The sequence below is a fragment of the Symphalangus syndactylus genome, chromosome 6, assembly GCF_028878055.3.
Source record: "Symphalangus syndactylus isolate Jambi chromosome 6, NHGRI_mSymSyn1-v2.1_pri, whole genome shotgun sequence".
NCBI lineage: Eukaryota > Metazoa > Chordata > Mammalia > Primates > Hylobatidae > Symphalangus > Symphalangus syndactylus.
Window position 1 is genome coordinate 51,575,836 of NC_072428.2, and position 14,986 is coordinate 51,590,821.

The window sequence follows — 14,986 nt, forward strand, 5'->3', positions numbered from 1 at the left end:
GCTATAAAGAGTGGCAAAGGTGGCTGGGCGCGGTGGCTCACACTTGTAATCCCAGCACTTTGGGAGGCCGAGGTGGGCGGATCACGAGGTCGGGAGATCGAGACCACAGTGAAACCCCGTCTCTACTAAAAAATACAAAAAATTAGCTGGGCGTGGTGGCGGGCGCCTGTAGTCCCAGCTACTCGGGAACCTGAGGCAGGAAAATGGCGTGAACCCGGGAGGCGGAGCTTGCAGTGAGCCGAGATCGGGCCACTGCACTCCAGCCTGGGCGACAGAGCGAGACTCCGTCTCAAAAAAAAAAAAAACAGTGGCAAAGGGTGGAGGGTACTTGTCAGAAAAGACATGGAGATAATTTCAGTGCTAAAAGGAATAATGGTTTTGGGGTCACAAAACTTGTGGTACATTTCCTCACTCATACCAGGATAAAGAAGTCACCTGTTTGGGTAACTCAGCTGTTTGGGCCAATCTCAGCCAATATTCCTACTGTCTTTCACCTAGATTACAATACCACTTTGAGAGGTTTGTCTTCCTTAGCCATGTGATGAGTCTATGACAATAGGAAGGTCAAACCTCTGCTATCGGACCAGACTATAGGTGCACTCCTGGTTTGACCTGACTCGTAGATCTGTGAGGAATGAAACCTCATTTTCCTTGTCATACTAGAGAATTGCCAAAGACATTCTGCAATTTTCCTATTTAGATTTTTCCTCTCAACCCCAATCCAGTATTCTCATTACTTGGCCAGTGGGATAAAAAAGAGAACTATCCATCTACATGTTCTTTCTCTGGAATAGACTGAGCACATAATCACGAATCTGCTTGGTCTTGACTCCATATATGATAGGATTGACCATGGGTGGGAAAAGGAGATAGAAAATAGCAAGGAGTATGTGGACATGAGGGGCAGCACGGCGGGCTACACGGTGCATGACTGAAGAGATGACTACTGGAGTATAGGTGGACAGGATGGCACCTATGTGAGACACACATGTCCCAAATGCCTTGTAGCGGGCCTCCTGAGAGGCAAGCTGGAGAACTGCCTGAAGGATGAAGACATAAGACAGGATAACAAAGAGCAGATCCAACACCACAATAAACATGGCCACAGCAATGCCATAGATATTGTTGAAGCTAGTGTCCCCACACGCCAGCCTCACCACAGCCATGTGTTCACAGTAGCAATGGGCAATCACTGGGCCTCGGCAGTAGTGGAAGCGTCTCAGCAGGAAGGGGAGTGGAGTCATTAGTGTCACAGCCCAGATCACAGCAGCCATGCCAATCTTGGTAATGAGGGACCCAGTCAGGACCATGGTGTAGTGCAGTGGCTTGCAGATGGCCACATAGCGGTCAAAGGCCATGGCCAGCAGCACTGCTGATTCCATGATGGAAAAGGAGTGAAGGAAGAACATCTGGACCAGACAGGCAAAGAAGTTGATCTCCCGATCCCTGAACCAGAATATGGCAAGCATTTTGGGCAGCGTTGTAGAAGAAAGAACCAAGTCAATGGTTGCCAACATGGCCAGAAAGAGGTACATGGGCTCATGGAGGGCTGCATCAGCCTGGATAACAAAGAGAAGGGTACAGTTGCCTAGCAGGGCCAGAGTATAAGCAAAGCAGAAGGGGATGGAGATCCAGGCATGCAGGTGTTCCAAACCAGGAATTCCTGCCAACAAAAAGGTAGCTGGATGTGTTGAGGTGATATTAGAGGGAAGCATGGCTCCTGGAAAATCTCCTTGTCAATTTTTACAGGGCTTCTTCACCTTCTATATATACTTTCTACAGTATATATGATTAGAGTTCAATCTGTGATATCCCACCTGCAAAGATTACCTCTTGTTTCCATTGCTAGACGTTAAACAAAATAACCTAGCAGCCCTCATAGACATGGAGAAGCATAATCCATATTTTCTACCCTCAAAGAAATTTGAATCTCATTGAGTAGATAGAATATTAAATATCCATAGAATGGATATCCCAAGACAACTGTCATAAAGGAATGGAGTATATGTAGTGTTTTCTGTGTTCTTGGTGATGTCATGAATACCTTGAAAAAAGAAGTGAAAATATGTTTAAATCAATTCATTTCTTTAGCACATACATTGGTACCATTCTGCCTTTCAGTTAAGCTAAATTCCCAAATGCAAGAGCCAATTTTCTCTCCTGAAATCTGAATTGAGTCCATGTATAAGTCAAACCCATTGGTTTCTAATACCCAAATTAATCACACAATCTGCGTATTTTCCCTAAAACTACTTTATCTGATATGGTTGCTACTAGCCATATGTCACTATGTAAACCTAAATTTATATTTAATTTCACATTTATACAAAACACTTTTCACGTGCTCAATAGCCACATGTGACTAGTGACTACCAAGAATATTTTCATCATTGCAGAAATTTGTTGAAGACCACTGCTCTACAGTATATCTTTCATATCTTCTCAGTATTCACAGGTCTCTGTAAACACAGCCATGCTGCAAGCATACTGAGAAAATGAAAGGTCCTCTTTTGGTTCTCCACTGAAACTCATGTTAAACTCCCTGTGCGTGTGACTCTCCCTCCACCTGTCTTCCAGTTCCTTCTTTTCATCACAGGAGAATTCGCTCTCATCTTTAGCAAGACTGACTTCTGACTTCTAAATATCCTTCTTGTTAACAATTTTTCACCTTTTTATCTTGTTCTGGTCATTGTTCTTTTTTCAGATCCTTAAACACTAGAGTTACCCAGTTTTTACCAAGTATGTTGTTATAAAATTATAAAATATATGTTTGTATAAAATTTATATATTTATACAAAATATAAAATATAGGATCCACTTAATGAGATTCTTTTGAAGATTAAATGAGATAATGCACTTCAAACACTTAATAGTCACAGAACAAAGTAAATATTGAAAACAAAAACTGGGTCTCTTTTTCAAAAAAACTGTTGTGAAATATAATTGCTCTAAGATATTATAGCTAATAGTGTCAGCCATATTTGAGTCCTTCTTTCTACCGATTCCCAAGTCCTAAGTAACTAGGCTTATTGTTTCCACCTAGATGCCCTATATGCAACCTGCATCCAGCATAACCAAACTGAAAACTAACTTCCTTCCATAAGATCTGGAAAATGTTTAGAATCTAAAGTTATTGGCTGAAATCATGACTGCCACATATTCTAGTGGCAGACCTTGCACAAATCACTTATGTACTAATTTGTTTCCTTCTCTGTTAATGGGAAATAGCACTGAACTACCTTTATCTGAGGGGTATAGGGAGGTTAAGTGTGATTATGTATAAAATCATTTTGTATAATTCCTTAGTGTGCAGAGCTTTGTCATTTATATTTCTCTTCTGTAGAACCGTTACTTTTTAAAAAATTATTTATGTTGATTAATCTACCATGACATTAAATCCTCCTCCCTTTATTCAAACCTCTTCTTTTCTTTATAGCAAAACATGTAGAAATGTCTACAATCTCCACTCTCTCAAGGATAATTGGTTTTGAAACATATCAATCTGGATTTTATTCCCATCACAAACCAAAAAGTCCTTTTACTGTGAAAATCAATGACCTCCATGATGATGGTGCCCTTATCACTTACCTGGCTTCATGCAACTGGACCTCTGAGAAACTTTTATCTGAATTGACCACTCTCCTGCTTAAAACTCACTTTTCTCTTGTGTACCACCATATTCCTGTTTCCCAGCTCCAGAGTGTCTCACTTCCTTCTCCTGCTTCTGCCCTAACTGTAAGTTATTACATTTCTACAGTTCTCAAGCATCTTTTCAAATTTTATATCCATGTCATTCAGAAAATATATTAACTAAATTTAATGACAACTATTTAAATATTTTTACTGAAGAGGTTAAGGAAAAATTTCTGAACAAAACAGGTGGATCCCTTAGTAGAATAAGTTTGCTAAAGGTTGGAGAAGGATAATAAAAGGACATTGTGATTAAATTACATATTATACAAAGTTTCATTGTTGTGATTTAAAAATCCAGGAATAGGGCAGTTATGATAGGCATTTCAAGATAGGGAGCAGGAGAAGTTGAAATTTGAAATAAAAAGCTCTAATTATACACCTCATTAGAAAATAAATTTGAGAAAAATTGAATGAGGTGAGGAAATACTTAGCTTCACTTCCTTAAACGTCAAACTAAAATTTCATGCCAGTGGTATATACAGAACAATTATACAGTGAACAAGAATAGGATGAAGGAGTGGAACAGGAAAGAAAATATGGATCCAAAGTTGCCTTTCTGAGATGGATAATCCAATTCCACATGAAGAACCATAGAGAAGGAACCAAAGAATTGTCCACTCTAGACACAGAAGAGGGAAACTTTTATCCACTGGCTTCCACACCCCATAGGTCAAAGATGACCCAAGGAGGGTAGATATCCTTGCATTTTCAGGTCCATACATGCACCAGAATAACAGAATGAGATCCCTAAGGTGCCCATGCAATAAAGCAGAGAAACTGTGGGGTGGGATGCAGCTGAGTAAGGTGCTATCAACCTACACCTGCACTCAAATGGTTCCTACAACAAAAAGGGGAGATGACAGGACGAGAAGACCATAATAGATTTGGAATATAGGAGTCACCCAGGGGAAAGGAACAGTCTAAGAAAATGGAACAGCCAGAGAAAATGCCCCAAGACATAAAAACACCTGTTATTCAAATATCAGCAGACAGCCAGCACAGGTAGGATGAAGCAAAGGAGCAGGAGAATCAGGTCAGAACAGTGGGGCCAGATCACACAGGGCCCCATAGGCCTTTGTGGACTTTGCAAAAGTTCCTCATTTCTCTCAGAATCAAGGACATTGTTTTCAGCAGAGAGGAGATATATCTGACTTATACTTTTAAAGTTTTCCCTGGCATCTATGATGGAGAATAGCACAAAGAGGGAAGGGTAGAATTGGGGGAAAGTACCTGGAGACTATTGCAGGAATCCAAGGAAGGGAAAACATTGGCTCAGAATCAAGGTAGCAGTGTATGTAGTGGGAAGTAATAGGATTGGGGGTATATTTTTAAAATGAGTCAATGGTATTTTTGACAGGTTAGATATGGGAAGTGAGACAACAGGGAGTCGAAGATGACACCCTGATTTTTGGCATAAACAACTGATAGGAGCTGCTCCCAACTGAGATGGGGAAAGCATGAAAGGAGGAGCTCAGCAAAACGACATGGCACATGGATACGTATGTAACAAACCTGCACATTGTGCACATGTACCCTAAACCCTAAAGTCTAATAACAGAAATAAATAAATAAATAAAGGAGGAGCTCAAGACTTCAATTTTTGAACGTGGTGAGTTTGAGATACCAGAAATTCAAGTGAATATGGTAATACGTATAGAAAATAAATCATATTTAAAGCCACGAAACTGAGATCACCCAGATAGTAAATGTTCACAGAAAAGAGAACCAGAGAACCCAAAACTGAATCCCAACATTAAGAATGGATGGGAGAGGAGTTGGAGCACACTGAGACATTCGCAAGGGAAAGTGACAGTGGAAACTATTAAGATAGTACATTATTTGGGAATGTTTCTATCTTAGTATATAGAATATAGTTTATTAACAAGTGGATTATTACCATGTAAAATGCTACTGATGAGTCAAAGAATTTGAAAACACAATTGGCCTTGTGTTTAGAATTGCACAAGAGGATTGGATACCTTGATAAAAACAATTTTGCTAGAATAGAGACAGGCAAAGCCTGACTTGACTGAGTTAGAATAGATAAGAGGGGAATTGAAGTTTGTTAACATGGCTAACTTTTTTGAGGAATTTGAAAGCAAAGGACAGCAAGTAAATAGGGCACTGGCTAAAATGGAAAGCCAAGTCAAGTGTGTGTGTGTTTGTGTGTGTGTGTGCGTGTGTGTGTGTTTTAGAACAGAAGTATCAGGTCTTTAGCTGAAGAAAATTATCCAGTAGTAGGGGAAAACTTGAAACTTAGGCGAAGAAAGAGAATACTGCTCCTGAAAAGACCTTGAATATTGCATCTTTCTAGGTGGTCTACTTATTGACCATTGAGAATATAAACATATCCTGAAACAAACACAAATTTACATACCTTACATTTCTTGTAAGCTCCAGACTAGAATATCCAACTCCATCCTCGATATCCCCACATATTTTCCTCACAGATATGTCAAACCTGTCATGCCTGAGGCAGAAATCATGACTACTTCTTTTCTTGTGCTGCCCATATCTCAGAACATAACATCCTGCCCAACCAGTTGCTCAACCTAGAATCAAGTCATCCTGGATTCTTCTCTTTTCTTCCTGCATCATATTTAATCATCAGCAAGCACCACTGGATCATCCTACATGATCTCCGATGTAAATCTCCACGTTGCCCATTGCGTTTCCAACACTGCCACCCTTCCAATGCCATCACCGTTGTTCAAGCCACAGCATCTCTCAGCAACTACTGCTACAAAAGAATCCTAACAGGTACACAAAGTTCCACTTTGTTCTCCAATATTTATCCTTCAGCAATTACCCACCATATCATGAAGTGAAGGGCCTAGAGTTAAGAAACTCTACCTATTTTCCTTCTGTAAACCCAGCCTCTAACATACATAGGTGTGGAACATTTCACTAAATAAAATATGACTACTAGATTATTGGAAGACATATTTCTCAGAGTACTACTCCCCTCATGTGATTTAAGCTCAGAATTTGGGTTATCTTCTCATTTAAAATGCATCCAGGATGGAAGTTCTGAGCATCCCAATTACAATACTTTGTTACCTGCACCAGAATAAAATTCTCTTCTTAACGGAAAACACTATTTTAAATATTCATAATGTTTGTGCATTTTTGTCAGGAACAAGCCCTTATGACAACAGATATTTTTATTTTCAAGTACGTATCAGTACCTAGAAACATGCCTGGCATCTAAGAAACTCTTCTAAAATACTATGAAATAATCCCACAAACCTGCTGCACCTTTACCTTATCTCAATATGTATTTTCCACAAAACCCACGTTTTACTTTGAGTCTGCATGTCCGCCTAGATTCCTCCATTCAACTTTTAAACATCACTAACCACCCTGTGAGCTGTCTACCCATCTTCATGAAAAAAAAAGGCATCTCTTCTATCAGATTTTTTCCTGAAAAGACAGGGTGTCAGTTCATAAATCTTACTTCCTTTGAAGTTCATCTAAAATCAACTCCTCAGAATGAAGTGCTCGGAGTAGGAGTGTGAATGGAGCCAGTCTTCTTCCCCTGATATCCAGAAACTAAGACCTCCTCTGTAGTGCAAGTTTTGTCCAGACTGTTCATTGTTTTCAGAACTAAGATGTCCATGCTCAAAGGATTTATCTTCTATTTCTCCTTAAAAGGGGCCTCTGTACCCAGAAGGGACTCAGTTAATACTGAATCTATTTGGTTGCCTATACCTTTATCTTAAAAGGATATCAGAATGACATATCTGAAAAACTTAGAACCAGACAAGGAAGGATAATCACATAATCAAGATACTTCAAGACTCTGCTTCTGGTAGAAGAACCTCAAAGATAACGTATTTCTTACCTTTCCCTGCCATCTTTCTAGTTCAGGCCCCATTTTCTTCCCCTTAACTAATGCAGAAGCCCTTTAACTGGGATGGGGGCATTTGCAGAGGTTAAAAAAAGCAATGACAGGAGGTGAGAAGTGACAGATCTAAACTGGAATAATCAGCTAAGACTTCTTGGAGATTGCCCACAGTGTTTGGCATGGGAAGGAAGCAGGCATCCTCTGTGGTGGGGAGAGCATCTGGAGTTTGTGTACCAAACAGTTGGGAGGGACTATCAAGACTTCTGTTCCCTCTATTAAAGGACCAGAGTAGAAGCAATAACAGGGTTGGAGAGCTGATGCCTAAGATCAGGACTGGCTATGGGAAGAAATTGAGAGTGCCCCCACCTTCCTGCTCACTCCCACCTTCCTGCTCACTCCCACCTTCCTGCTCACCCCAACATCACTTGTTTCCTATTTCCCTGAGTTGCAGCTCTATCCACAGTCCTCAGTCTGACTTACAATCCTGGGCCCTTTTCATTAGCTTCATGCAGCACCAGTGCCGCCTTCCTCTTTCAGTCTAAGGAGTCTTAGGAGGAGGAAGCTGGCAAGCGAGCAGCTGGCTTTAATCCTCACCAACCTCTGCCCTTCTCCCAGAAGGCTGTGGAAGCAGAAACTGCTGCACTTGAGCAGAGTCCTCAGAGACATCTCTGGCCTCCTCTCTCTGGGTTGATGCAAGGGGACTCCCCTGACCCAAGGACTGTATCCTTGTTTCCTACAGCCCACGCCTCCTCCCCAGCTAGTGGCACTGAGTTGTGACTATCAGGGGTCATGCCCTACTTGCCAGAGGCTGTGAGCATTTCAGGTGGAGCTGGCTTGTGTCTTGGTGTTTGCTGTGCCTCTCCTTACTCTTTATCCTTACAGTGTCTTCAAAGAAAGCCAGCCTCATCAGAAAATATACACTGCAGGCAACTCCTGTCAGAATTGACTTGAAAGGGCAGGGAGTCCTGCCTGACCAGGACAAGGTCATCCACCAGGCATTTTATTTTGCATTCATATTTCATATTGGCCTGAGATATGCATTAATAACCAGCTCGTGACCTTGATCTTGCACCTGTCTGATCCCTGACCTATTTTTCTTATCTCTAAGGTAGAGATAACTTTTACAATATTTTCTAACTCACAAGGATAGGAGGATCTAAGTAGATAAACAAGAGGCCACTATGAATGTGATTCCTTATTAATAATTAGGAAATTACCAATCATCTGTAAATGATAAAGGGTGATCTTTCTACCTACAACTGACTTAATGTGTGCTATTTTTCAAGGGCCTGAGAAGATGCTTTTCACTAGAGTTCTCCATGGATTTTGTCTACTCTAATTCCCCATAATTTTTAAAAGCAATCTCAGAACCCTGTAACTCAGTCATACCCACTCCCTTCCCACACGGGTACCCTGGAATTAACTTCCCTTTCTGTAACAGTTGGCCCTCAAGGGTGTGGACTCGCCCTCCTCCTTGATAAGTCTGATCTTTTGGGATGCTGGGATAAGGTGGAATTCCTACATAGTACATTTAAAGTTGCAGCCTAAATTAACAACGTGCAGCCAGGCCAAGGGGATACAGCTTGTATTAAAAAGCACCTCACCAAAACCTAATATGGCCAAAGCCAGATAAAAGCCAGACAAGAGCCAGATAGAATAGACAGGGTTTTTGTGAACAAAGCACCTTACTTTGCCCCCAACTCCATTCTGAATGGGTAATCCTGACATCATAGGAGCAGGATAAGAAGCACACGGAGTGGGGGAGTGGGCAATGGGGCCACTGGTTCAAACTGTGCTGGAGATAACTGCTGGAATATTGGAATACTTTGACTGTGTTTAATTCATTGACATCCTCCCCACCCTATCTTTTCTTTTGTAAAATCTAGATTCATTTACATTCATATGCATGTTTGCTTTGGTGTTCTTCATTCCCTCCAGCTTTTTCATGTTTCCATCTGGATCATTTTTTTTCTGCCTGAAAAACTTTTATTTTTGCTTTTATTACAGGCCATATAGTGACACATTCCATCAACTTTTGCTCATTTGTAAAATTATCTTAGTGAAAGATGACTCACCTCCTGGGTCTGTATCTAAAATTCTATTTCAATTTGAATAGGTTTTTAAATGGGCAATTCTTCTTTCATCCACTTTAGTACATTAATTGTATTCTGCCTTGACTTGCTTTTTTTGAAGTCAAGTACCTATTAATATCAGTCTTATTGTTGATCCTGTGGATATAATGTGCCCTACCCATACCTGGGTGCTGCTTTTTTGTTTTTTTCAGTTAGCTGTGATGTGATCACACAGAACATTGTAGGCCGTTGTATCAGTCTGTTCTCACACTGCTATGAAGAACTACCTGAGACTGGGTAATTTTATGGAGAAAAGAGGTTTGATTGACTCACAGTTCCTGCAGGCTGTACAGAAGCACGGCTGGGAGGCCTCAGGAAACTTAGTCATGGCAGAAGATGAAGGGGAAGCAAGCAGGTCTTACCACAGAGGAGCAGGAAAAAGAGAAGGGGGGGCGGGGCCACACGCTTTTAAACAGAACATAAAGGGGGAAATCTGCCCCCATGATCCTATCACCTCTCACCAGGTCCCCTCCTCTGACATGTGGGGATTACAATTTGAGATGAGATTTGGGTGTGGACGCAGAGCCAAACCATATCAGCCATGTAAGGATTTCACTTTGCAAAGGTTCATAATTTCTCTCAGAATAAAAGCCCAGGTTGAGCAGTGAATTGACATTATTTGACATATGTTTTTAAAATATTGCTTCTGACTTAATGGGACAGCACAAGATGATGAGGATGAAAGCAGAGAAAAGATTACAAATGCTATTGTAGGCATCCAGAGAGAAGATGGTGTTTCCAAATCAATGTGTTAATCATATATATGGAGAGAAATCAGATATATCAGATTTTATATCTATTTTTTAAGTGCCAGTGGGAATTCCTGAAAAATTAGCTCTAGGCTGTGAGAGAAAAAGAAATCAAAGACAATACCAAGACTCCTGGCTTAAGGAACACGTAGGTGGGAAGGTGTTGTGAGGGTCGCTAGGCAGAACAGGATCCTATACTCAAGCATTGATCCAACTTTAAGGATGATGTGCAGCTCTGTGTCCTGGCTTGGAATGTTGGGATGACCTAGTTTTTGAGTGATTAGAAGTACTGCCCCTAGGCCCAGATGACTGCATCAAGTTTCCTTTATCCTAGTCTTGCATTCTATGTATGGGTATAAAATTATATGTGCCTGTAGGCTACTCATATTTCTTATTCATGTTTTGATTGTGTGCTAAACTCAAATGAGCTCATACAGAAGGTAATTTTCCTTTTACTATTTGTGACTAATCCTGGCTGTGCTAATGTTATATTGACATATTACCTGTCTATGGGATCCTTATACTACTGGACTTGTTCTGGGAACAAAATTATTTCTCCACTGGGGATAGATATGACCTTAAGGATGATGTTATTCCTCGTATAAGTCAATGGGAGAATAAGATTTCTCTCGTTGGAAGTAGCTTTTTAAATTCATGCTCTTTTCTATGTTTGTTTATATGTGGTTACAACTTAGTGTTTATTTTTTAGCTGCCCACCTGCCCCAACTATTCTCAGACAAAATAATCAGGAGGTGCTGACTACATGAGGCATTTGTCTTTGTGTCTGAGAGATTTTTGGGAGCAGTAATGGAATATAAGGAGAAGCAAGAGTGTAGGTTCTTGCAATACCCTTGTCTCCTGCACAGCTTCCAACCTTCTACACCACACCTGACAAATGCTTGGAGATTGTTTCAAAGATAACTAATACAGAGAGAGATAGAGATACTTCCTCAACAGTAGTCTCTGAGGAAACAATGAAAGGGGTCACAAAAAAAGAAGTACAATGATGTATTTGTGGAAGATGATGTATGAAAATATACTCATTTTCCTGGGCTGTAATAACAAAATACCACAGAGTGGATGGTTTCAGTACAGAAACCTATTTTCTCAATTCTGGAAGCTGGATGTGCAAGTCAAGGTGTGGCATATGGTGGATTCCTTTTCAGGCCTCTCCTCGGCTTGGATGTTATCCTCTTCTCCTTGTGTCTTTTCTTATATGGACACCTGTTGTATTAGATTGAGTCCCATCCTAATAACTTCATTTTCACTTAATTAACCTCTTTGAAGACCTTATCTCCAAATACAGTCATATTACTCTGAGATACTAGGGTTTAGGACTTCAACATACGAGTTTACTGAAGGGGGACACAATTCAGCTCATAACACCCTGCCTTCTGGCTCCCTAAAGTCTAGTCCTTCCCACATGCAAAACACAAGCATCCCCAATTCCAGGGGTTAAATGTAAATACAAAATCTCATCTAAATGTAATATCTAAATCACTCATGCAACACTCAGGTATGAATCCATCCTCAGGCGAAATTTCCCTCCAGCTATAAACCTGTGAAACCAGACAAGCTACCTGTGACCAAAATATAATGGTATAACAGGCACAGGGTAGGCATTCCCACTCAAAAAGGAGAAATCAGAATAAAAGTGTCATGAGTCACAAATAAGTCTAAAACCTAGCAGGGCAAATTACACTTGATTTAAGGCTCAGAATAATCCTTTTTGACTCAATGGACAGCAGCCCCAACCCCTCAGTCCTGGGTTAGAGGCACCCTGGCCTTCTGAAACCAATGGGCTGGCTCTGCCCTCTGGAACCAAGGAAGAGGCAGCCTAGCCTCCTGGATCTGTGTCTTTTGGGCTTGTGGTGGCAGTGGTAGCCCCGCCAACCTCTGAACCACCTTAGGGTATGTTTTCCCTTTTCTTGAAGGATAATGCATGTTTGCGGCTAAATAGCTCTATTGGGCCATCCTGTGCAATCCCAGAAGTCCAACTACCTTCTTTCATGTCATCCTAACTCTGTTCGTTTCTGCTGCTAATAAAATTCTCTAAAAGCATGTTGGTCTCTGATGCAATTCATGGGGTCCAAATTATCAGATAAAAGGGATTCCCGTGAGTCCTTCCTGCATAGCCCCATCTCTATTCCTGGCTTCTGCTGAGATGGCTGATTATATCCATAAGCACATGCGTAATCCTTTTTTTAAAAATTGGCACATATTAATTATACATATTTAGAGGGTACATGCAATATTTCCATACATGTATATAACTGGTAATGATCAAATCAGGGTAATCAATTTGAGATAATCCATCACCTCAAATATTTATCATTTCATTGTGTTGAACATTCAAAATCCACTCCTCTGGCTGTTCTGAAATCTATACTAAATTATTAGCTATTGTCATTCTAGTGTGCTATAGAATACTATAACTTATTCCTTCTACCTAAAGGGCAATTTTCTACCCATTAACCAACTCCTCCCTATACCCTCTTCCCCCTACTCTTCCAAGCCTCTGGTAACCACTACTCTAGTCTCTACTTCTGTAACATCAACTTTTCTTTACCTCCCAAATATGAGTGGGACCATGCAGTATCTGTCATTCTGTGCTGGTTTATTTCATTTAATATACCTAATCTTTTTAGAAAATGGTTGTCCAGCCACACCCTTGATATTCTTTCCAAATTACACTTATTTATTGTAATATGGATATGCTAAGAATTTTTCAGTCTTTAATTCCCGATTCCTTTTTGCTTAAATTCTTCTCCCACTTATCTCTCTCCTCTCTCATAAGCAACAAGAACAAACCGGGTCACAATTTCAGCACTTTGCTTAGAAATCTCCTCAGCTAAATATCCAAGTTCATCACTTACAAGTTCTACTTTCCACAAAGCACTAGAACACAATTTGTCCAAGTTCTTTTTCATTTGATAACACAGATCATCTTTCTTCCAGTTCCTCCTTCCTGAGACCTCACTAAAAGCATCTTTAATATTCATATTTCTACCTACAATCTCTTCAAAGAAATCTTAGCCTTTTTTAACACGTACCTCAAAACTTTTTCAGCTTCAACCCATTACTCAGTTTCCAAGCAACTTCCACATTTTTAGGTATTAGTTACAGTAGCACCCTACTTCCTGGTGCCAAAAGTAGTTTTCTAGGGCTTCTATAAGAGGCAAAACAAACTGGGTGGCCTAATAAACAGAAATTTATTTCTTCACAATTCTAGAAGATAGAAGTCCAAGATCCAAGCAGAATTGGTTGCTGCTGAGGCCGCTCTTCTTGGCTTGTACATGGCCATCTTTCTGTATCTTTACGTGGTCTTCACTCTGCCTGTGTCTGTGTACAAATTTTCTCTTCTTATATAGACACCCGTCATATTGGATTAAGGCCCATCCTAATCACCTCATTTTAACTTAAGTATTACTTTAAAGACTTTATCCCCAAATACAGTCACATTCTGAAGTGCTGGGTGTTAGGATTTTAACATATAAATTGGAAAGAGGAACAAAATTCAACTCATGAGATTCGGTATGAGGGAGCATCAGAGGTGCAGTTCTCAGGATTAATATTAAGGGAATTCTTGAGTACCTAAGTTTGCATGAAACAGAACAAAACCTAAGTCAATATGCCCACATCTCATCTTCTTTGACTTCCCATATTTCTTCTATGCTGGGCCTTGGAATGGTGAGTTTAGAGAACACAAACCATTGGAATTATTCCGTCTTCTGTCTGAGGACATAAACGTAAGTCCAGCATCCCTTTCTTAACAGTCTGTGTCCCTAGCTGATAGCACAGACTTGGCTAGATTATTAAATAAGTAAACAATTCACATTCTTATTGAAAACATAAGATACATCTATGCACAAAGAAAGAGTTGTGTGATATATAATAAAATGTCAGAGGATATGGTTTTTCTTCAAAGTATTTAATGAGATGGAATAGCCATAAGGACGAGGAGGTAAAAAGAAGTCAAAGAATACAGACCGGCTTAGTTGAAGAAATAAGCTTCTAACAAGCAGAGCTGTCTCACTTGGAATAAATAGGCCTAAAGGATGCACGTGCGCCAGCACTGACAGCGTTAGGTAGAGTCTAGGGATCAACTATTAAAATATAGCGGAATTCCTGCACTGGATGGAGTAGGGATCCTAACTCGGGAATTTGAGTGGATAATTCACCAAATTTCCTACAAGTCAGAGATAGAAATTCAGATTTTCACAGCCTTCTCTTAAGCAAATTAACTTGGAAGCATCTTTGTGTCCTTCAGCAAAGTCACCATGAGGCCGGAGGGTCAAGACTCTGTCAAGTTTACTGACAGGAGTCAGGGCTCTGTGAGGAGACAGCACAGTCACCAGGTTCAATCCAGAGGCTACCAGAGGGCAAAGACCCACAAATTCTAAACAGACTATTGGCACTGAGCTTCAGGACATCATTTATTCTTTTGATAATACAAGAAAAGAACTAAACATAGAGTCTAGCAGCCATCTACTCTCATCACAGCCCTGGCCCACTACAGCATTCACTGTGCCCCACTCTTTTTCCACTTATTCCTCACTCTCTAT

The 14,986-nt window shown here is 40.4% G+C and overlaps 1 protein-coding gene across 1 annotated transcript; it reads right to left on the minus strand.

The window, feature by feature from the left end:
* Window positions 1–770: 770 nt before the first annotated feature.
* Window positions 771–7,550, minus strand: LOC129484546 (olfactory receptor 52K1-like). Its single transcript, XM_055282724.1, has 2 exons — window positions 7,538–7,550; window positions 771–1,663 (listed from the first exon to the last, which is right to left on the minus strand). Exons 1-2 carry the CDS (start codon window positions 7,548–7,550, stop codon window positions 771–773), a joined length of 906 nt encoding a protein of 301 aa, XP_055138699.1.
* Between the last annotated feature and the right edge of the window lie 7,436 nt (window positions 7,551–14,986).